Genomic DNA, 23,290 nt, shown 5'->3' with positions numbered 1-23,290 from the left:
TCTCTGTCCTTCTTCTCCTTGTTCCTGTGTCCAGGAATAGGACATATGGAAAAAGCAGATGCATTTTTTAACTGGCCGCATCTCCTGACAGCGTGAGTAATTGAGCAAATCCCTCTCTCTTGCATAACACGCCGCCATGCCCGCAGGACCTGGAGTAGGGGGGATGGGGAGTCGTGGAGACTGAGAGTGATGGAAAATCAGTGTGAAGGGGGACAGAAGGAGAGGAGGAGAATGGACAGAGCTTGAAAATCAAGAATGCGAGGCAGCGTCCAGGTTAAAAAAACACAGGGTCGTGTGCGTGAAGGAGCGGTGGAAGCGAGTGCACTCACGGCTTTCTCACATGCTCATACAAATTTGATATCCTTGCTCTTCTCCCTGCTACATTTCAACATCACCTTCACTTGCGACTATGCATCCACATTACCTTCCAGTAAAATATAGGAATGTTTTTGAAAATATGCTTTGATGCATTACTGGTAGTTTTTGCCGCAGCAATATTTTCACTCTCCAGTGCACTGTACTTGAACTGTACTTTTTGTTTTTACTGCCACCAAAATGTGAAGACATTAATTTTGCACTTTGTCCTCTAACTTTGTATAGAATTAATTCTGTTTCACAGCTGTTGTAGTCTGATGGAGGGATTGTATACCTTTGCTGGAACAAGGGAAAACTTTACTGCCTTGCTTTAGAATTGAAACTATTAGTCAACTAATGGATTGCTCAATTAAACGAAAACAAATCTTCTGCTGTGTTGATAGTAGTTTATCAGGAAAAATGCTAACCCTTTGGTTCCAGCGTCTAAAATATGGCTATTTGTTGCTTTTTTTGGTATGATTTCAGAAACAGACTGAATATTAAGTGAAAAATGAATTCACAAACTGATAGCTGAATAACTTATAATGACAATAATGAGTAGTTGCAGCAATAGATTGCTTTATAAAAACTGGAACCAAACTGGACTTAGTTTGGCAGCCCAAAAATGAGAATAATAAGGGAATAAACTTTCCAACTTTCGGTGCTGACACGTTCACTGTCTGTCTGTGTCTCTCTCCGTGGTGCTGAAGCAGTGAAGCCTTTTGTCTCTTTGCGTCTGTCTCCATGCCGATGATGAAGCGCTCAAAACTCCTCCAAGGTCTCTCCCATTCTCTCTGTCTGTCTCTCTTGATATCATTTTCAGATCAACTTAACATAGACTGACATGGATCAAAAAGCAAAGTGATATTCATTCCACTTGGTATTTCCCTTCACGGGAAGCTTTGATTCATAAGTCGCTTTGGACTACACACACACGTGGCACTTTTCATTGATATCCTCCAGTTAAAGGCGACCTGAAGAATTGTTTGCATTCATTGGTTCTCATCCAAACACATGTGATCATCAGCACAATCAACACCCCTTGATAAAACCATTTTAGGCCAACTCTTCTACTCTTGTTCGTGGTCAGAATTCCTTCACAAAAACATTATCAAAGAGTGAAAGATCTTACTTGAATGCTGACTGAGTAATATTGTACAATGCCTTGAGGGTGTTGCCTTTGCTGTCAATCATCAGTGTCAGCTGTGACTACTTGTTTAACAGGCTCCAAGTATTAGCATATGAGCTGTGAATTGGGCGACAAAGCTGTCAATGGCTCAAATCCAGGCAGCCATTGTCTCTCCATTGACAACCTAGCCTGACATTGGGCCAGTGCTTTTATGGTCCAAGGGTAAATCTACAAGTTTTCCTCTAAATAAACAGTGTAGCAACTTGCAATGTTGTATATATATATATATATATATATATATATATATATATATATATATATATATATATATATATATAAGGCATGGTAGACAATACAGCAAAAATATATAAGGCATGGTAGACAACAAGTAGCAACAAGTGTTAATATATACCAATTGAATCTAAATTATTAAAACATACCCCACTGTTTTTGATGCAGGAATATCAAGGTGGCTTTTGGAGATTTCGAAATACACCCTGTTTCTGCAATATCTGCGCATGGCAGCTGTGATGTGGTTTAAGATTATGGTTATGAACAACCCTAACCCTTAAACAAACTTCTAGAAATCCCCCCCCCCAAAGAGAACATTAGCGTACACTCTGACATAGTAGCTCTCTGTGTCTTCCACACAGCGGGGAATGTGCTTTCATGAACAAAGCTTTTCCCCTCACATAACCTGTTATTATGCAGTGTGAAATGCCTCTGGCCTTGGCAGTACCACTGGGTTACTGCTGCAGTAAGCTAGTGGGCTGGACATGCTAGCTTTTAATTCTCACATAAGAGTCGGGAAACAATTCAGTCTTTACAGTTTTTCTCTTGTTGTTTTCTGGTTTTAGAGAGGGTGGAAGGAAATAAAGCACCATTCAAATCACTATAATACAGTATGTCTCTTGGCACGCCATGCACACTGCTCTGGAGAAAGACAGGACTTCTGTGCCTAGTTACAGTTGCCAAGCTTCGATTGGGCAATAGCTTTTTGGGGAGAAGTTTAAAAGGTTTGGATTGGGGATGGAATTGACTTGAAAAACTAGATTTAAATATGTAGAACTAAAAACCAAAAAGAAAGAACTCAACGTTTACCAAAAAATTCCTTTGATCCTTTATTTCTATTTATTCTATAATTCCTTTTCTACTCTTCTTCACACAGCAACCAAACCGTGCTTCACCAGTTCTGCTGCCCTGCCCCAGAGGCCCCTGAGGGGGAGACCTCTACTGCCTGTGTCCCCAGGTAAGACCAATGCATCCTTGTAACACCTGCACAAATATATACCTTTTTATTTTCAAGCTTATTTATTTACTTTAAACAATTTTTTATTTTGAATTTGTATTGCAGCCACTTACCATGCGGTGCTACTGTCGCTAATTTAGCCCACACAACTAACCCCAGCAGCGTTATCCAAGTTGAAGTGGTTGGAAATGCTTCAGTTTATTCCACGGACAATTTGAATTTTCCTTTCCCGCTCGGAGCTAAGAATGAGCCAATTAGAGGGAGACTTCTGTCACACCAGCTTGGGTTTTGGGTCTGGTTGAAGCCTGATTCTCCACAGAGCGCCAGTGCCATGTTTGTCAGGCTATCGAAAACATATCCATCCACTGGAACACAATAGTAATATCCAAACCAATAACATCAAGATGCCATTCTCTGGACATTAGTCAAGCCCTCTGTTGTCCCGTCTGTATGAACATTGGATAATTGTAAAACAAAATATTACAGTTTAGCAAGCATAGCAGAAGGATGATGCAGTTATCTGTTTACATCAGATGGGCAGTGAAGGAGCCAATTGCTGGCAGTTGAAAATTCTGTGTGTATTCGGACAGGAATTCCAACTAATTTAACTATGTGTATGAATGTTTTTTAGTTTCAGCTAATTTAAAAGATGAAACTTGTAAGTTATTAAAAGTTAAATAAAGGATTACTTGCCTCTGTACTACCTGTACTATTTGTTTGACCGCGTTGAGGGAGCATAATCATTCAAATTAAATTAAATTATGAAATTGAAAAGTATTGAATAGACAGCCCACAAAATACAGAATTAGATAAAGGGAGGACAACAGAAATGATAGAATCCCCAACCACTTCTTCAAGCAGAAAAGGCAAATTGTTGTGTTTGCCTTATGCTTTCATTTACCACCAGCGTTCCACTGAAAATTATGGCATTTAGCTTGCCGAGGCACATCAGTAGCAATTAGGACTGTTGTGGACCTTCTTCAAATTTTACAGGATTACTTTTGTTGCATTGTTTGAGCCTGGCGGAAAATAGCGGGTAGGCAAAACGTGTAATGATGGAAAATGATATGGCCAGACATAGAAAATGACAGAAATCTGCAGACCAAGAATCACAGATATCAGTACCTTTTCAGACGGCGACTGACTCAAAACCCAAGTCTCTTGCAGTAGCTGTTGCCACGCTTCACGTCTCCATTAAATGGAGACTCCAGAGGCCAGTGGCTAAAATTGAGCAGATGTGACATTCATAAAAACAGAAGCTGGTCGGAGGGGAAATTGGAAAGGTAGAATAAATAAATAAAAAAGAAGACGAGAATCGATCAGTGTTCAGCAGGTTGAACTTTGCTTGATCGAAGCAGTTTGGTGCTGTTGCATTTTGTGATTGCTTTATGCTTAGGGACCATTAGCTAAAGGTACAAAGCAAGAGCACAGCAGAAGGTCCTAGCTAACTTGTCAACCCCACCGACCCCTCCCCCCCCTCCTACCATCCTCTGAAGCAAACCACTTCAAAGCAGGACTCTCTGGGGCCGCGTCAGAAAGCAGCTTGTGGTGTTGTCCTTTTGTTTTGTTTTGTTTTTTATCCTCGTTGCGTCTTTTCTCCTTTCTTGAAGCTGTATTCTGTTGTCGTTGACTTTCTGTATTTCCGCATTGTTGTCAGTGATTTGTCGATCATTTTTACTCACGTGGCATCGCCGCATCACATCACAGCGACACCCCCACACCTCATTGCATCCATCATCGTCCATGTTCACTTCATTCGGGCTTGTCTCTCCACTGTGGTCCCATTACGTTTGAAAGAGCCATGTATGATTATGACCTTGTAACAAAAGTGTAACTTAATGCAATGTAAGGCTACCCATAATGCATTGATGTGTGTACCGTAGGGTATTTTTTTTCCATGCTGGAAACTGGTGAGCCTCCTTGTTGACACATGTAATGCATCTGTGTTCATGTGAAAAAAAAAAAAAAAGTTCTTATCATGTTGCATGCTTTGGCTTGGCAGTGATCAGAACATAGCTCCTTGTCTCTCTGTGTGTGTGTGTGTGTGTGTGTGTGTGTGTGTGTGTGTGTGTCTGTGTGTGTGTGTTAATGTACATGTGTATGTGCGTGTGCCAGTGTGTAACTATGATACACTTAGGCATATGTTATATACTATTTCAAATTATTCAGGGAAATGCACTACACTTTGCACGCAACCAGATCAGCAGGGAAATCCATGATTATTTATTTATTATTATTCTTCCGGACAATTACACACAATACACAATTTTCTCTTTGCATATTCATACATATTACTTTGTGTTATCGTCCGAAGGGAAGCAGGAGAAGCCAAAGGCTTATCAGGTCCCGCCCCCACTGCCATAAGATTCAGATACACAGATACACAGCTACTGATACAGATAAAACATTTTTTTTTTTTTAAGAAGATGCATTCCAATACACAGACAATTTTAGGTATCCTTATTCATTGCCAGTGTACAACAGACATGCTTTCCATTTTAGGCTGGCTAAAAGAGATGAGACACCTTCACTGAACCCTAAGATTTTTTTCCTTGTTTCTTTCTTTTTTTGTAAACAGTCTTTTAACAGAGTCACGATATGCCTGGCATATTGTTATTTTTAATTTCAAATATATCAGGAGGAGGAGGAACATGCATCAATGGATATAAATAACATGTTGATGGGACAATCTGAGCCTAGTAATGTAATACATATTGGCCTACAGTTCCCAGAAGGCTTTGGGAGAGTAGAACACTCCCATGAATTTATTCGGTTACAACTTCAGCCCTGGTGCATCCGGAATAAATTCTATGTAGGGCTAAAGGTGCATTTTACGTCCAGCCTAGTCATACACCTGGGTGAACATCCATCTAGTACAACCGGCCCCTGTTGTTTTTAGCCTATAGTTATTTATATGTTGGCAAATTGGCTCCCTTTTATGTATTCAGAATTAGCAATCAGCAGATCCTATTTGCAAAGTACCCATGACTCTACAGAAAACTGGAGTAGTTTGACATCGGAGCAAAACATTTTTTGGGATTGGCAATTGTGCGCAAAATTACCTCAAATTTGCAAATATCTACGAAAAAAACTCTTATGAAAAATAAATGTGAGTGGATTTTGTTGTCTGGCAAGATTGAGGGGCTCCACTTGCCACCAGACAAGGCGTGATTAACATAAAAAAAGGAAAATGTATTTCCTCTGTGTGCACCGCGTCCACTTCAGGATGTAATGAAGCCTTGTTTCACACACTGAACCTGACAAAGGGCGACCATTGATATTTCACTTCCATCACTCTTTCTACTCAGAGTAAATTTAGGCCCTGGAGTCAGAGGGGTTAGTTTGGAAAAGGGCACCGCCTCTATGAAGGGAAGTCATTGCGCTAATTGGAAGCCGCACTTCAAACTCGGTTTGTGTCCGTCTACACCTAGGGGTGGGGTGGGGGGCGGCTTTTTTCCGATCAGTTAGGTAGGGGGAAACAAGGCGCAGGGGTGATAACAAGGTGTATGCGGAATAATTTAAGTTGTGGAACGTTATGAACTGAAGAGAGGACTAGAGGATTTCTCTGTCACATATAACGAGGACCCTACGGAGGCTGGAAACTCACCCTGACAGTCCCGGTCACTCTTGCCGGGCTTTAAGGATGCACCGAAGGGGTTTAGAGACTATAGGGGTTTTGTATTCAGGGTCACCAAGTCACATCTATATAATCACTCATGGAAGGGGCTGATGGTGCAGGATGGCCACAGCCTTTCAATTACAAGTGTGAGCCATCTTCTCCTGCTGTGAGCTTAAATTTAACTCTGGAGTTTTATTGGTACTTCTCTACACTCCTGGCAACACTAGGGGAACTTCTGTGGTCAACATCTAGTGGGCCCAAGAGACCTCTTAAAGTGGAAGGAAAGCATTATTAGAATATCCTAGCCTGGAGAATGTCACATCATAAACATAGACCAATCAGGAAGTTGCCTTGTGGACAAGCCGCAGGTAGGGTTATTAGTTACTTTTTTAAATTGCTGCTTCTGTGTGTTTTTGTGAGTCTATGCAAAGAGTCCTCTTTAAGAACAAAACAAAAGCTTCCCCCGGCCCATGGGTGAATAGTAGTGCAATGGTTGTAACTGTGTTTGAGGGGGTTTAAATCCGTAACATTCACAAGCACATGCTGCTCACTCATGCACACGCATTCAGGAAATATCTGACTTCGACTGGAGGAGTTTCCAAGTGACAAAATGTGAGCTGCAGAATCGTGGCTCGAGAAAGACATTGCAAGCAATTGGTTTCTGCTTGCCCTTCCATTACACACATTTATGTGCAAATCAATTTATGCTCACTCCATCCTGGTGAATTTAGTTTGTGAGTGAGTCATGAGCTTCTTCCATTTTGTGCTTTGCATGTCCAAAAAAATGTATGAATGAAATGTGTAAACAACCGCAGCAGACACCTTAAAAATGGGAGAACATTTCTTGAATAGCATCCCAGACACCGAGAATAATGCGATGCAGAACAGTGTCTTCAATCAAAGACTTTCCTTTCTTAAGTGAGTGCAAAAATATGATTCAACTGTGTCTAGTTCCCCCAAACATGCAAGTGAAATGTGGCTTAATTTAGAAAGTTTGAACTTCAACTTAAAGTAAAACATGTTCTAAATAGCTGAGTCATCCTGGACACACCCAATAGGATTGTAAACACACTCTTTTGGCCCACAGAGTTAAATATAAACTGACCAGTCTGACTTTGGCAGGTGACGGCAAACACTCCTTGGCTGCTAAACCAACTACTTCACCCCACCGACTCATGAGGAAATACTGACAACTTCCCCGGCATCTAAAAAAACCCGACTTAAATCTGTCATCCCGCCACGCTCCTGACAAATGACTTGAACACCTATTACACACCAACGCCTTTAATGAGGTATGCTATGCTAATTAGCTCCCACAATCTCCCATAATGATTTACCTTGTCAGGGAGGAAATTAGTCAACTTCACAAGCCTGAGAAGAAGTTCTCTGTTTGTTAACACATGCTTATCAAAGTTTATTTGGGGGAAGGAGGGGGGGGGGGGGGAATAGTTGGTTGCCGGGCAGTAAAACCATTCATCTGAAAGTTAAAGAGTAATATATGTAGATATATTTAGGCTGGTCTAATTAGAGTAAATTAGAAGCGATGTGCACTTTTGAACTTGATGTGTAATTCAAGCTTTTACAACCGTATCTTTTATGATTGGCTATAAAGAATGGCAAGGTACAGGAAAGGAAAGGATTACGCGCCCCATCTGGCCAAGCGTATGACTTTAGAGGAATATAAATTGTACAAGGACAACACACATTTGGGTCAGTGCCAGAGCAGATTTAGGAGGCCTGGGGTCATGATTTTTACCTGCACATCCGGAGCGTCCTTGATCGTGAAGGCGGATAAAATGTTGATCAATAAATTGCCACGAGTGGTTAAGATGGAGCTGACACCTTGAGAGATGGTGTTTGTGGAGAATTATGGTGTGTTTTTTTTCGTTGAAGGGAAAATGAATTCAGCTCTGGTCGTGACGTGGCACAAGCCTGAAAGCTTGTGTTGTATGGCCAGGAGGAGGACACCTCTTTTCCTCTATTCATCCACTGGTAATAAAAATAAAACCACACTAATGGGTCATGCCATCGGCCACATTTGGAAAGCTGACCTGGGTTGAATAAGGACGCGTGCTGGAAATGCTCTGTCACCTTTAGGTAGCAACTGAGATGATTAAAGGTTGCGCTGCTGTTGGGGGAGACTACAAGGACCATGATGCAATGGGACAGACGGAGGAACTGATTAATCCAGAGAGATTGATCCGTCTCGTTGGAGGACGTTTAGGGGGCAACACACAGACACACACACACACACACACACACACGCACTCATGCTGTACTAGTGCAAGATCCCATCCTCCGACCAGCAGACGCCCAGCATTAGTCTCACCTGTGCAACCTGCAAATACATTTTTCACACATGTGGTACCCTCAATCACAGTTGGCCACGTTTCTTTCACCTCCTCAACCCCCATCATTTAATATTTGTCTTGTCATCTGCCTCCACCTCTCCCCATTGCATGCAGTGGTTCGTGCTATCATGCTGCCTCAGCTGGAGCAAGTGACCTTGTCGGCGTGCTGTCCTGTTGTCATGGGAACATAGGGCAGGCACAGGGGGGGACGGGGGGGGGGAGAAGACACACACATAACATCCGGTGTGAGGAGTGTGGCGCGTCTGATCATATCTGCAAGTGTAGGATTTTTTTATTTTTTTATCCTCCTCATTGTTTATTGCCCTGTTTTTCTGTTGTCATCATTCCCTATTGGCCCACAGGGGGTTTGTCTCTGAGCCAATCAGAGGAGAGCTTTTATTTTCCTCAGGGGGGAACCATCCTTTCAGCTGCTGTCTTTCTTTTGTTCCAGCTTATTCCTCTTTGAACACATCCTCTGGGATTTGAGTTAGTCTAAATTCACTCGAAAAAATTGGAATCAACACACGGCATGCATTGTAAATGAATGAATGAAAGGAGCTTTTAAAGAGAGCGAGCGCTAGCAGTAATTTCTAATTAAAGGGATGCTACAACTAAATAAGTTTCACCCCGAAGGCCCGCTTTACCACAGAGCATGGATTCTGTTCGGCTCATGTTAAGTGGTGTGATTGCAGACATCATTCGCTGTTTTGTTCTTTTCCTTTTGAGCACGTGGACCTGTTTGAGACTAGACATGCTATTCATGAGATGTGTTGCTGTGCGCCCATTGTTCAAATCTGAGAGCCTCTCCTCCTCACCTCTCTCCGTTCAGTGGCTTATCTCTCTATTGTGAAGCTAGCTGAGTTTTTTTTTTTTTATTACAGAGGAGATTTAATAAAAGCACAACATTTTGATGACTTTGCTGCAGCCTCTCTGCATGCACTTGCAAATGTGTGTGTGTGTGTGTGTGTGTGTGTGTGTGTGTGTGTGTGTGTGTGTGTGTGTGTGTGTGTGTGGATGTTGGTGTGTGTCAGTATCAGCAGTCTTTCAAGTTTCAACCTTTGTAGAAATGTCAGCTCTGGGGTTCTTCGATCTTCTTTAGCTCATACAAACTGCTTTTAAAGGCTGAATGAGGACTGTTGACGGTCATGCACTCTATCAATATTTTTAAAAAGGGTTCACTGCGCCTGATCGTACACGTCAGAGTCAGCTTACTAGTCATGCTTGTCATTTAGTGTGCAGTGTTTCTGAGGCTTAAACTACTCGGGGGCTAAAGACAGCAACACAACCTTTATGAGATGTCATGAAAGTGCAATAACAAATTCCAAAATATATTTTGTGGTATTTGTAATTCTGATAGTAGCAGTTGATGATATTATTATACATACTATATTCTTACGCAGAGCCAAGTATAGCACAATGGCAGAAGCAGGGAGTGAGAACGTTTTCTCTGACTCTGTTAGGAATTTATGGACTTTTCTTTTTTATCCCCTAGTGTACCTCACAGTTTTGGTCACGTCCGGGAACCGACTGACTTGTTCCCGGAGGCTCAGCTCCTGCCATTATATCCATTGAAATATGCCGCCAGTTAGGCTTATTATACAGTATGAACTCCTCTGTGCCAGAAATAGAACGATAAATGTACCTTTTTACCGTAATGTTTTCCATTTTTCCAAGTAAAAAATATGAGCTGGAGTTCTATTTCGTTTGTCGCCTGAAGACAGATTTTTCGACTATAGCTCACTGCTCAGATGAATGCTGTGTTCTGGCTGCAGCCCGGCTCGTGTGTTTTTCAGATAATCCAGATCTGACTCCTTCCCCCACACCACATGCAATGCAATCACGCACACACACACAACTTGCCAAGGTTGTATTAATACTCCCCCATTTTCACCTTCTTTGTTCCTTTCTCTCCGGCCATCTTTATTGCTCTGCCATCTCACACATCTTTCAGTTCCTCAAAAGAATATCCATAGTCCCTTTCTGCAGGCCAGTCGATAGCTGGACTGTGCTGCGATAAAATGCCCCCTGTGTGTGTAGGTGAGTACTTGTATATGCAAGGGAGAGAGTGTGAGACAAGAAAGGAGAAAAACTACAGCATAATGTCCAGGGATTGGTGTCTGTGTGCGTTTTCTGTCCTTGTATCTGAATCGCCTGCAGCTTCGCAAATGAAAGAAAATGCCCTCTCTCTCCCCCTACGGACAGCAGGGGGTGCTAACGAGCAACAGAAGCTCTGGCAGTCAGGAGACATCTGTCTGTCCCCACATGCTGGCTGCACATTTCGTCCTGACCTTTTTTCTGCTTTTGGCCGTCAGCCCATATTTCCATCATATGTCCTTCCATCTAGTTATCTGTGCTCTTCCTACTAATAAAAAAAACAGTTTTTTCCCAGAAAATTGAGCCCAATGACCAACCCCTTTCACCCACATCATGTCAGCCAGTGCCAGCATATTACAGCACGCCTCGGTTGGTAGAAACAACTCTAGAGCCAGATTCCCCTCCAAGCAGGCATCTGGTGCCCTGAGCTGCACTCCCCCCATCAGCTCCAGAGGTAATAGAGAGGGCGAGAGTGTGAGCTGTAAATCTCCAAACACGGAGAAGAACTAGCAATCTGCTCCAGCCTGCTGTGCATGGCAGGTAATAACAGAGGAGGCTCTTTCTGACCCTATTTAGAGACACATTGTTTTATCATGTGTGAATGCAGGTTGCTTGGTGTGCTGAAAGATTTCTTTTCTTTTCTTTTTTTTTGCTATTGTTTTTTTTAGCAAGGACACACTTTTGGGCTTTAGGGGTTTCCAATCAGGGATTTTTTTAAATGTCAGTGGTAAAAATGAATGAAAGAGAGAGAGAGATGTACACACAGGTACATGCAGTGGTGTGCAGGGATCACAGTCTGCGTACTATTTAATGAAAGAAGATGATGTGTGGACATGAAGACATCATGTTATCAAACAATTTACATTTGGCGTTCAGTCATTGTATGAATATAGGACAATTTAAACTTATTCTGAAGCACCTTCGACACTGTGCCTGGTACTGCAGTGTTCACTCTTGATAGTTTCTACATCCCTTTGCATTTTGCTACTCAGCACAAATATATATATTTCCCCACTTGCCCTAAGGTCTCTGGTTTGACCTTTGGGCAAAACATTATTTTTACTACCATAGAGGCACCCTACATGAGCCCCTAACTTTTATTTCATCTGAAAGTACGCCCTAATGGGACCAGAGGGGCATTTGAGTGACTGTGTGTGTGTCATAATGTAATTCAGCCGTAAATGTTCGGCCCTGCCCATCGGAGAGCCTGTGGCAATCCCCTTGAGACATGATTTAGAAAAAAGAGGAAGGAAAAAAAACTGTGCTGCATGTTCCCTGCACACCTGCCGTTCCGTTTCCCAGTCACGCTTATACACACACTGACCCAGGTAGCGATGTAACGGGTACAGGTTGTCCCCGACAGAAGGGACATTAGGTGTCCCAGGCTGCTGTCAGGTTGGACGTACATCACAGGATAGAGTCCTTGGCCTGACAGCTCGCCGACAGCCTAGAGACTGTAGATCAACAAGGAAACGAGTGGAGAGGGGGATGAGGAAGCAGAGGATGACGCAAATAAAAAATGCTGACAGGGAAATCTGACTTTTCCTAGCTCGCTGTAATGAGAGAGGGGGGAGGAATAAAGCAAGGGGCGTGGTCGAGGTTTAGATTAAAGCAGAAAAGACATGGAGGGCACGGTGAAATAAAATGATGTAGATACTTGTTTTCATCTAGTGAAAGAGATTCCATCTCCCTTGCATTTCAATTATTTGCGGTCAGCATCATAAACGAGCAGCACATATTTATGAGCGGAAAGACTTACCCTCCTTCAAATGGGTTGAAAGCTGATGAAAGGAAATGTTTTCAGTGAGGGTTTGCAGTTTTTAGCCTCCGTCACACTTTTGCTTCCGTGACAGATTTTTTTGTGCACGGCGGGGTTACCATGAATTCAACTGTGTTGTATTTTCTCTGTGTGGTGAGTCATCTTTGCAGAGTGACAGCTGTGGCCTCCTTTTCAAGAGGTGATGTGTGGTCAAGTTGAATCAGTTGTTTAAAAAAAATAAAAAAACAGCGCTGCCAGTCCAAAAAGAAATACTAAAACATTGTCCACTTTAATGTTGAAGATGAGCACAGAGAAACTTTCAAGATCAAGACTTGCACAAGAAGCCTTGAACAAAAAGAGGCTGACAATAGTGTCAGTGACTCATGAGCACTAAAGTTAATGTTGCTTCTCCTTGAAGCAACTTAGTTATGACCTTTTGATATAAAGGAAAATGTTGTTATTGCTCCACTGCTATAGACCAGGGGCCCCTCTCTTTTTGCTTTCACCCTTTCACCCCATTCAGTAACCATAAAACGCACCATTACTCTGCTCCTACAGTAGCCCATGCACTAAGCCCAACGAGTTTTAAGATAGGCCCGCTTCGAAATTGCCATTGGTCAAGTCCGGTCGCTCTGTAACGGTCCACATCCCCTCCAAAGAGGGCCAATGTTGGAAGGGAAGATTAAACGTGAAGGTCAGCAAAGGCATGGATGTGGGGCTCTCGTTGTGGAAGAAAACAAAACTTTCACATTTCACTGAGATGTAATTGAATTTCCTACCCGCTCTTATCTGCCCGATGATGGGATAGCGTCCATTGACTCTCCACTTTCTAGTGGAGAGTCAATGGAAGCACAAGGTTGGCCACCACATGGCTCATTTTTATTTATTTTTGCCACAGAAAGAACAGAGTGAAACATTTATCCTATACCCTTTCCTTGAAAGCACCGATGAGGGGAGACTGATTTGTGAGTATACGTGTGTGTGTGTGTGTGTGTGTGTGTGTGTGTGTGTGTGTGTGTGTGTGTGTGTGTGTGTGTGTGTGTGTGTGTGTGTGTGTGTGTGTGTGTGTGTGTGTGCGTGTCTGAGAACAGTGAAGGATAATAGTGCTCATGCCAAAGAGTGAGCAGTGCCCCTGATGCCATACCGTGCCCCTTCTGCCTTGGCTCCGTCGTCACAATAAACAACCTCCCCTCTCCATTTTTTTTAAAATAAACTATTGAAGCGGCAAGCACTGCTGACAAAGAAAGCATAGGAGGAGGGGAAATAAATAACTTGGCACTCTAAGTCTCTGCACATAATCTGGAGACTGTCTCCACCAAGAAGAATTGGCAGCATTGGTTAGTTTTTTTTTCTTTGACATAAACAAAAAAAGTGATACATTAAAAAAACACTTCTGCTGAATTCTTCTCACTCCATTGTGGGTTAATATGACGCATTGTATAGTATTTACTTCCAGGCAACTACTACCTTCCTGTGTTTACAGTAAGTAGAGGTTGTTGTGCTTGTGTTGTCATACAGTGAACACTTGTCGTGCATTTATCAGATATGTATTGCACTCCTGTATTATTGTTTGACAGGCCCTGGGCCCCTGCCATGTTTGGCTGCATTAAGGTGATGTGTGTGTGTGTGTGTGTGTGTGTGTGTGTGTGTGTGTGTGTGTGTGTGTGTGTGAATCTTAGTATGAGTGTGTGGAGTGTTTATGTGCGTCAAAGGCCCACTCTATACACTGAAGAGCTTACGAAGTGTTTTATCAGATGCCAGATGTTCTGTCTTGTCCTGTTATCTCTTCTTCAAACACGGATCAAATGGATTACTCTGTATGTACAGGATGTCTCTCACCCTGACAGTATACTTGCACTGACAGAGACGTGTGTGTGTGTGTGTGTGTGTGTGTGTGTGTGTGTGTGTGTGTGTGTGTGTGAGAGAGAGCGATCATCAGCAGACTTTTAAGTTTGCTGAAGGTGAAATGCGGTGTAAGGAAGTAGATTGATGTTTCCCTCTTTTCCTTATATTGGCACCATTTAACCATCATATCCTGCAGAGCGCAGAATTAAATGCCTTAAAGTGGATGAGATTTTACTATGAATATCACTTTTTTCATCACTTTGTCATTTTTATATACCATAAATATTGCAATAAGGCAAGACTGTTCAAGTTCTACTATATATGAGTTTGATAGTACTGCAGGACAAATGTATTGTCAGAAGCCAGAACCACATTAAATCGCTCGTAGTGACGGAACCCACAGACACTCATCATCCAACTCTGCAGGTCCCCCTAGCTTACTTATTTATTACACTTTCTCCGCTCTCAAAATCTCTCTTCCCAGCTTTGATTACAAAGCTTTACACAAACCCAGCATCTGTTCACTATAAATGATGAAGCTGTGTGTTTTTTGTACTTTAATCATTCCTGTCTAAATAATTTTGGAAATTAACAATAAATGTCAGTACTGTAGGCGTATTGGTTATAATTCTCTAAATCGCAAAGTAATTCTTCAAAATCCGGGAGAAATTTCTCACTCCAAGCTTTTCGTTGGGTGTTAATGTTTCGGCTGTCACCACCGCCAAGCCGTGAGCTTTTCATTTTCACTTCATTTTCCAATGACTGGCCTGTGAGCCTTTCCGTTCCATTTGTGAATACGTCTTTTTTTTCTGCTCTCAAGAAGGCTTCATCCTCTCGCTGTCCCGTTCTGAAATATTGCGGTGGAGTTCATGGATATTCTTAAGCAACTTCTGGCTTATGACATAAATTTGACCGTCCCTCCCCCATCCTGAATGTAATGAAAGTCTGGATTTATCTCTGTGTCAGCAGCTGCCTGTAATTTCCCTGGATGGTCTGACAACTCCCTCTGCCTTTTGTGGAATCAGTCTATGGGTGTTTTGTGTCTGTCAACCAGGCCTGAATGTCCCACTCCATCTCCTTGACCACCTGTCCATGTTCCATTTTGAAATAGCCAATTTTTACCTTCGTCCTCTTTGTTCACTAGTGTGAGTGGCCTCATTTTTGGTAACAAGTTATATTTTTGTAGGGGATTTTGGTCTTCCTTGTGACATAAAACTGACAACGGAGATGGGGACAGGACACCCTAGATGATTTATTTTCATAATCTCCGTGGGGATTTTCATTCAGATTATATTTAATTCAACTTGCCTTGCTTTCCATCCTTTCATGAATTCCTCACATTGGTCTCGTATCAAGAGTTTGATACCCAAAAAACCAACATTGCTCTGTGGGTATTGTTTGTTCAAATTTGATTGACAGTTGCCATGCAACATAGGCAAACAACTGAGTCATTAGATCTGTATGATCCTTAATGCTGATTGGTGCTTGGAAACACACGCCATCATCAGCATGCATGTTCTAATTGACCCCCTGTGCACTTTAAACCAGTACAAATACTGACATGTGAAATAAATAACACTTTTCCAAATATGGCAGATTATTTTATGTCACTGTAGTAACTCCCATCGCTCTTGGTAAGAAGCTCATTTAGCAGTGGCTTGTTAGACTTTCACATCTCTTTTACAACCTCCCTGAGCATGCAGCCAACACAACACCATGGGGTTGGAAAATCGTGGTTTGACAACGTGCACTTTGATCATAACCAATGTGCAGTGAATTACAATAAAACAAACAATACTAGCTGAATTATATCACACTCATTATGTCATGTCCTCCCTTTACCCCCACTACTGTATATTAACACAGTTGTGGCAGGGACCTAACAGCACATCTTATATTTATACAATTTTCTGTATAAAATGATGATTTCCTGCTTGGTGTTAGCGGGGTGTGATGTATTCCCCCATAGCTCTTTCTCTTCAATCGCACTCAAAACCATGAACATTATGTTACATTACTGAATCAGCTTGAAAGTTCAAAGTATAGAATATATTTAGTACTAGAGCAGTGGGAAAAGCAGTTTAATATGTGTTGTATTATTATTATTATTATTATTATTATTATTATTATTATTATTATTATTATTATTATTATTATTATTATTATTATTATTATTATTATTATTATTATTATTATTATTATTATTATTATTATTATTATTATCATTATTATTATTAAGTATAGTATTATTAAGTCATACTTGTTCAATATCACGATGATCTCTTAACCATCTCTGGTATTTTCAACGCTCCTGTGATTTAGCATCATAGGGCCCTCGTCATGTGCATTGCCTAAAAGAGTCAAATTCAAAGAGACTTGAGCATTGGAAAAAAAACGACCTGAGGATATTTTCAAATATGTTAATGTGGATGTGAGCCAAATAAGGAAAGAAGAAGAGGTTATTTCCCCCTAACAGTCTATATAATAGGCAATTAGCTTGTGAAACCACTAGGGCGGGTGGACTGCTCAATTGTTGGTTCCCCTTACCGCATTGGGCATTGTCGCTCTTGAATGCACCGCTTTCTTTCTATCGCTCTCTTAGGTGCCCATAAAAGGCTGCTTCAACCCGATGTATAATGACAACCTAAAGAGGGCTTTAGATACTGAACAAACTCTACCTGTGCCATTGTAAGGTTTACAAACTATGAAGGCATGGCATAATGACAACTACTAACAACTACCATTGCAGGTGCTTTCTCACAGAGCTGTTAGCATGGCTGTAGACTTGTTGAATGGTATAACGATCATATACAAATACTAATATTATTATCTCAACAACTGTAGGCTATTCTTTTTTTAATTTAGTCTGGTCCATAATGTGCGAGGAATTTACAGCCAAGACTTGAGATGTACTTGTGACTTGCAAAACTGTATCCCACCACGAAGGATCTTATACTTAAAAATAAGTAAAACCAATGAACATTGCCATTAAATGTAAAATCAGATTTCAGGTGATTTCCATCCCTATTTGTAAATGTCATTCTGTGACATTGAATGAGGTTGTGGATGTCATGTCATTTTCCACCATTTCAAAGTTCTGCCCACGAGTGTATAAGCACCGTCTTGCAGTGTGTCGACCGTAAATCTGCGATGCAATTTCCCCTGCTGCTGCCTCTCTCTCTCTCTCTTTCTTTCTTGCTGTCTCTCCCTCCATTTTACCGACATCCCGGGGCAGCGGCTTTTGAAGAGAAGATTCAATTTGAAATCCCTTCTTGCATATTTCACGAGCACAACCTGTTTTTATACCCTGCTCTGTTGTTGATGGAAAGATGTTTCATTGACATTGCATGAGAAATGCCCGTGGTTATAAACTGACTTGTGTCTATATACTTGCATACTGTATTTGCAGGCAGTTTGCTCCTAAATCCTTTGGGGCGACTTTGTTCCACCTTAAAAATTCAACATGCTATATAAAAGGCATAGGCTACCGTCTCACAGCAGTAGGTAAATACTTGAGTTAGCTTTTTCCCACAGTCTCATCCGAACCTGCTCACCCCGTGGTACTGATCATTGGCCCCCCATAAAAAAACAAAACAAAAAAAAACATTAGAGTGCCTGCATGGGATTTAAACAAGAGCTGATTCGCTGCTTTTCAGAGACATAAACTGATCCACATTGATCTCAGTCCTCCTCAGACAGTATGGATTACATGTAAAAGATACAAAATGACAAAGTCCCCCTCTTTTATGCCAAGTTTCTCCTCTTTCTTTCGATTCATCGTTGCTAAATAGTGCTATTTACGAGCTATGTCATCCCACCCACGTGAGTGATGTATATTGATTGGCATCTCCATAACCAATGCATCCCTTCAGGACTGATCACATGGGGGAGGGAACAGAGAGCTCCTACCATGCAGCACTGCATGTCTATTCAAGGTGAATTTAGCCATGAGTATGTTATGTGCATTTTACCATTCAAATAGGACTTCATTGCCTCATTCTAATGGTTTTTCAACCCGTCATTACTATTTAGACTATTTTCCAATGTGTGTCTGACTGGTGCTCCAAAATGAAAGATCTATTCTATTATTGTTTCAGAATGACCTTTCCCCTAGCATGCTCAAACTAAAAAAACAAGTGCAGAGGCTTTGACATCTTGTCCTCGGGAGACAAGAAAGAGCTCAGATCCTGCTAGCCATGTGACTCATCTCTTGCCTTTTTCATGATTTAAACATGTCATGGCTATATTTGTTCAGCATTCTACACTAAAGCTTCAGTGAACGTTGCCAAGAATGTGCTGCCGGTTCTCCGGAGAGATTACACATAATGCACAGAGCATGCATGTGAGAGGGTTTTTCAGTCCTTTTCTGGACTTTATAGTCTGCTTTGAATCGATGGCTCTAACGTATGAGCGCGAGAGAGGGCTGCTGCAGACATGTGTGGGCGGCATGTTTGTGTGTTTGACCTTGATCATGGAAGACAAGATGTATGGCTTTTAATTTGTTGATAAAGGGATGTTTGTGATTCCAGAGAGATGTACAACATTTTCAGATTTTGTACAGATATTCATGGCGCCCAGATGATGATTTTCAGCCAAGTTCTGTTGTATCTCGGTTTTTCCTTGCAGCTTTTTTTCCCTTGTTAATGGAAAATGATGCGTCATTATAACAGGGCGCGAGGAATGTAGTCACACTTTGAACGATACAAAGTCAGTCAAGTGGTACTAAGTAATGTTTTCCTCCTGCTCGTGATGCATTTCAAATACACTCCAGTGATGTGTTCAACAAAATGTAGCCCATACATTACCCCTATGCATCCATCGGAAGAGAGAGAGAAAAATATGCGTATTTTATGCAGCCGCTTCTGCACACTCCAGTCTGCCCTTGTGTTCTGCCCTGATTCATTCTTTATGAGCAGTATATGAAACATAAGATTTAGTATAAGTGACAAGGCGACTTCCAAGCTCAGTCTTTAAGCGGAATGGTTTTTGAGAGGCAGAAAAATAGGGGAAATAAGTTCTTATTGGCAGTAAATATTTCCAAATAAATCACTGTTCTATATGGGGTGGGGGACATCAAATCCAACTCTAAGATTGAAACAAAAATACTTTCCCAAGCAAGAGCAGCTTCTTGGGGGACCTAATTTGTTTGGACTTCTTGCTGATGTGGTTTTTACTCACATAGTGCCCTCTTCAGCAACTCCTTGGCCGCGGTCCACCAGAGGATAGACCTTTTGATCCGCCGCACACCTCCACATGTGATGATGCAGCAAAAGCTCTGCGATCAAGGTTAATGAAAGGCGAGGCGGCCCCACTGCGACGGAGCTCACTCTGAAGGTGTGATCAGTGGGCCTCCTGCATGAAGATAGCGGTCTTCCTTTCATATGTCGTTGCCCTTAAATGCCGAGAGTTAGACTTCAGAGTAGTATTAATCTTTTCATCTGTGTTTTAAAAGTGTACTTTAAAAAGTTTAGCATTGCACTTCTATTATGGTCCGGCAATTTACAACATTACATTACACAGTTTGGGGAATTTTGACTTGTTATTCTAGACACGACTAATGTAGCCTCAAGCTTTTAGCCCGAAGCAGAGATGAGGCTACATGTATCTGGGATCAGATGTTGATCTGTGAAATTGGTGGTGTTCCCCTTTAAATATAGAGATAACGAGAAGCTGTTTTCTTAGCCTAGCATGACGTCTGACAACAGCTAGAAGGAAAACCGGGACTGCCTGTATTTCAGACACCTTTTTACTCCGTCAGCTCAATAGTCCAAAACATTTCCCATTGGACCGACAGCCCACTGGTCCGACGGTCCTTTATCCCAAAACTACACTAATCTTACTCTTAACTCCAAAATACTAATCTAACTAAATATCTCTCACATTCACAATTCTATCCTATCTATTTTCCCACGTATTTCAGCACCATGGACAGAGGTGGTAAATGGTAAATATTTCAGACTATTGAGCGGTCGGGATAAAAAGGTGCAGGAACAGTAAACTAATATGCCAGACTTCAAGATATCCCCATAATACCTCAGAAGTTATGTTAATGATTTCTACAGCCTATGATACTTCATGCCAAGATGAACCAAATGATGCATGCCCTTGTGCTCCCGTTCATTCTTGCCACAGAAGCACTTAAGAATGGGCAGGCTGCAGCTTCTCCACAATTGTATATCCTTGATGTTCTTTTTCTGGGGCCCAGAAAGGGAACACAGCTATATCTGAGCCAAAGAGATATACTTGTAAGGAACACTCATTATTTTTAATTTTTCAAACCTTTTTTGTTGGCAGCATCACAGTGTTTTAATGATTAATATTGACAGCAGTTGGAGGAAGTGATTGTGGAAGGGGCTGGTGTGCTTTATTTGATATTTTACTACTTACTTTATGTTTCTGCTTGGAATCAGAATTTTTATTTGCGTCTTCAGATGGCGAAGACATACAACGTATTTTGTTGTAGCATTGACAAGCTAAAACAGTTACATGCTTGTAATATACGATTAGATAAAATAATAAATAAAATACCACACGTATTTGTTTTGTAGAAAAATGACTTTCGCTATAAGCAGATTTTGCTGACAATACTTTATTAACTTAAATGTAATTTAGTTTTTCTCCATTCTCGTTTTCGTACTTTTACATAGGGAGGTTTAACAATTATAAATCAAAATCGTGCCAAACTTAATTCACATTCCTCAATAATTGTCCCTAGTGTACGTTTGCGTTACACTACAGGTTCTTGTTGTGTGATCTGTTGCGCAGTTGATACACTAAAAAAACACACACCCGCAGACAGACCTGGACTCACATCAGACTATAGCACCAGTCTGGTAGCCCAGAGATGTCAAGGGGCCCCATAACCACATTCTGGATTTAATCTCATGGGAGGCAACTACTCTTATCCGTCTTCAATACTGACGTCTGAGAGGAGAATAAGGCAGCATCCAAGGCTTGTCAGACACCATGACCATTCAATTTCTTTATCTGGTGGAGGATAGAGTGGCAGGACCACTGTGTTTGTGTGTGTGTGTCTTGTATGTGTATGTGAGAGAGAGAGAGAGAGAGAGAGAAATTTGGAAGGTGATGATGACAAGAAGCTTGACAAAACGGATGAAAATATGAGGTTGACAAGAGTTGATACGTGGGAGGGAGCGTGAGTGACAGACCTGGAGTGGTTTACAATAAGCCTTGAGCAGACGCACACACATTTATAAATTCAGTTATCAGTGAATGCATTCAGAACACACAGAGATGTATTTACTGTGTCCCCTCACTAATAATCCCTTTTGAACATCTTAACCACGGTGCATGTGCAACTTTTTTGGGGGCCCCACTATCCTGCTTAATCTGATTTACCGTAAATACGGCTGCATGTAGCCTATCGATAGTCACATTATCTGCAGTGCTAGTGAAAACAAAAACAATAAGTAGGGAAAAACTACATGATTTGATTTGATTTTAATTTTTATTATTGTGTCATGCATTAGCATGCCCAGCCCACAAGGGCTTACAAGACACCATTATAAAACACAGACAGACCAAAAACCAAAAATAGATGCTAAACAATACTAACATTAACAATATAAATCATCCTGACGTTTCATTCAGGCTTTAGTAACAACATTTAGATTGACAACAATGAGCGGAAATATGGCAACCGAGGCTGTAGGCTACGGAACAACTCCCCTTTTTAAAATAAGTCTTCTTTTTTTGCCAGGCAGGTCTATTTTCTGCACAAGAGAAAGGCTCACCTGCAGCCGGGTGTTGAGGCAGCAGACTTTATTTCTCTATTCATTATTCATGACTCATACAAGTTCTATTTTGGAAGTTGCAGACCCGGCTTTATCCCCCCACCAAAGATACTTTCTCCTGAAGCTTATGTGCTGCCATGTGTGATGAAACTGAGCAGTGAGCTCTCCTGTGCAGGAAAAGGAAGCAAGACTTCTGAGAAAATTGAGTAGATCGACTTTTATTATATACGCACTTGTATTGATACATAGATAGCAAATGTTATCCACAAATTCACAATAGGCTGTGTGTGCAGGTTACATTTCCTCCCCTGCTGCTACTTTTCGTTTGTCTCTGCAATGTCTGCAAAAATACAGATTTTTTTTCACGTCTTGGAGAAAAAGTTTGCCGTCTCTTTTTGAAGCCTTCCTCCCCTCTGGGGAGAATCATGCTAATTTTTTACCGATTTCGGCAGGCTTAAAAGTTCTTATTTTATGCTCACTGACTCCAGGCTTATCAAAGTATCCTAAATAAAGGGGAAACATTAAGAATAAATAATCTTATCTTAATCTGTGTAATAACGTGCCAAGTTGTTATCATGGCCACTGTCAACAAGAAGTGTAAACCTGGCCTCCAAATTCAAAAAGATCTTTTTGGAAAAATCTGCTGATACTTTACATATTTCCTATAGCTAATGTGTGTATAGGCAAATCAGAAACTTTGACAACACTGCTGCAACACTGCTGCAGAGACCTGTAAAAGACTAAGCATCAAGTCAGAAAATGTTGGATTTAGATGTCTATTTGCTTGTGCATTTAGCTAAAAAGTGCTGTAGTAGCTATAGCTCTGTGATGGCAATGTTGGTCCATCACTTTTGTCCAGTCTTACCCCTTTACCCATATGGCAGTTTAATAGCTGGTTCATAGCCGGTACCTAATCGACTTGTTAGCTAGTTTTTAGCATTTAGCTAACAAAAGAACCAGCTCTCAGTCATGAAATCTAACAACAGCACAAATACACTGGACCAGACCAGTTGATGCCTATCAAACGATTGCAAAGCAGAGCCAGCAGCAACACTTGCAGAAAAGCGATTATGTTAGCCATTGTTGTTAATGGTTGTGTTTGAAGTTGCCCTAGCGTCAGCTGGAAGAATAGAGAT

The 23,290-nt window shown here is 41.3% G+C and overlaps 1 protein-coding gene across 1 annotated transcript in view; it reads left to right on the top strand.

Moving 5' to 3' along the window:
* iqsec3a (IQ motif and Sec7 domain ArfGEF 3a) overlaps positions 1 to 23,290 on the top strand; it is a gene marked incomplete at both ends in the record, with an annotated part of 83,243 nt that overhangs the window by 15,670 nt on the left and 44,283 nt on the right. Inside the window, one exon of the mRNA XM_080051061.1 lies at positions 2,652 to 2,732. Coding sequence (XP_079907187.1) covers positions 2,652 to 2,732 — 81 coding nt within the window. The remainder of the gene's footprint in view (positions 1 to 2,651; positions 2,733 to 23,290) is intronic.

This window comes from Ammodytes marinus (genome assembly GCF_949987685.1).
Source record: "Ammodytes marinus genome assembly, chromosome: 22".
NCBI lineage: Eukaryota > Metazoa > Chordata > Actinopteri > Uranoscopiformes > Ammodytidae > Ammodytes > Ammodytes marinus.
The sequence above is the reverse complement of the archived record's forward strand: the minus strand, read 5'-3'. Positions and strand labels throughout refer to the sequence as shown.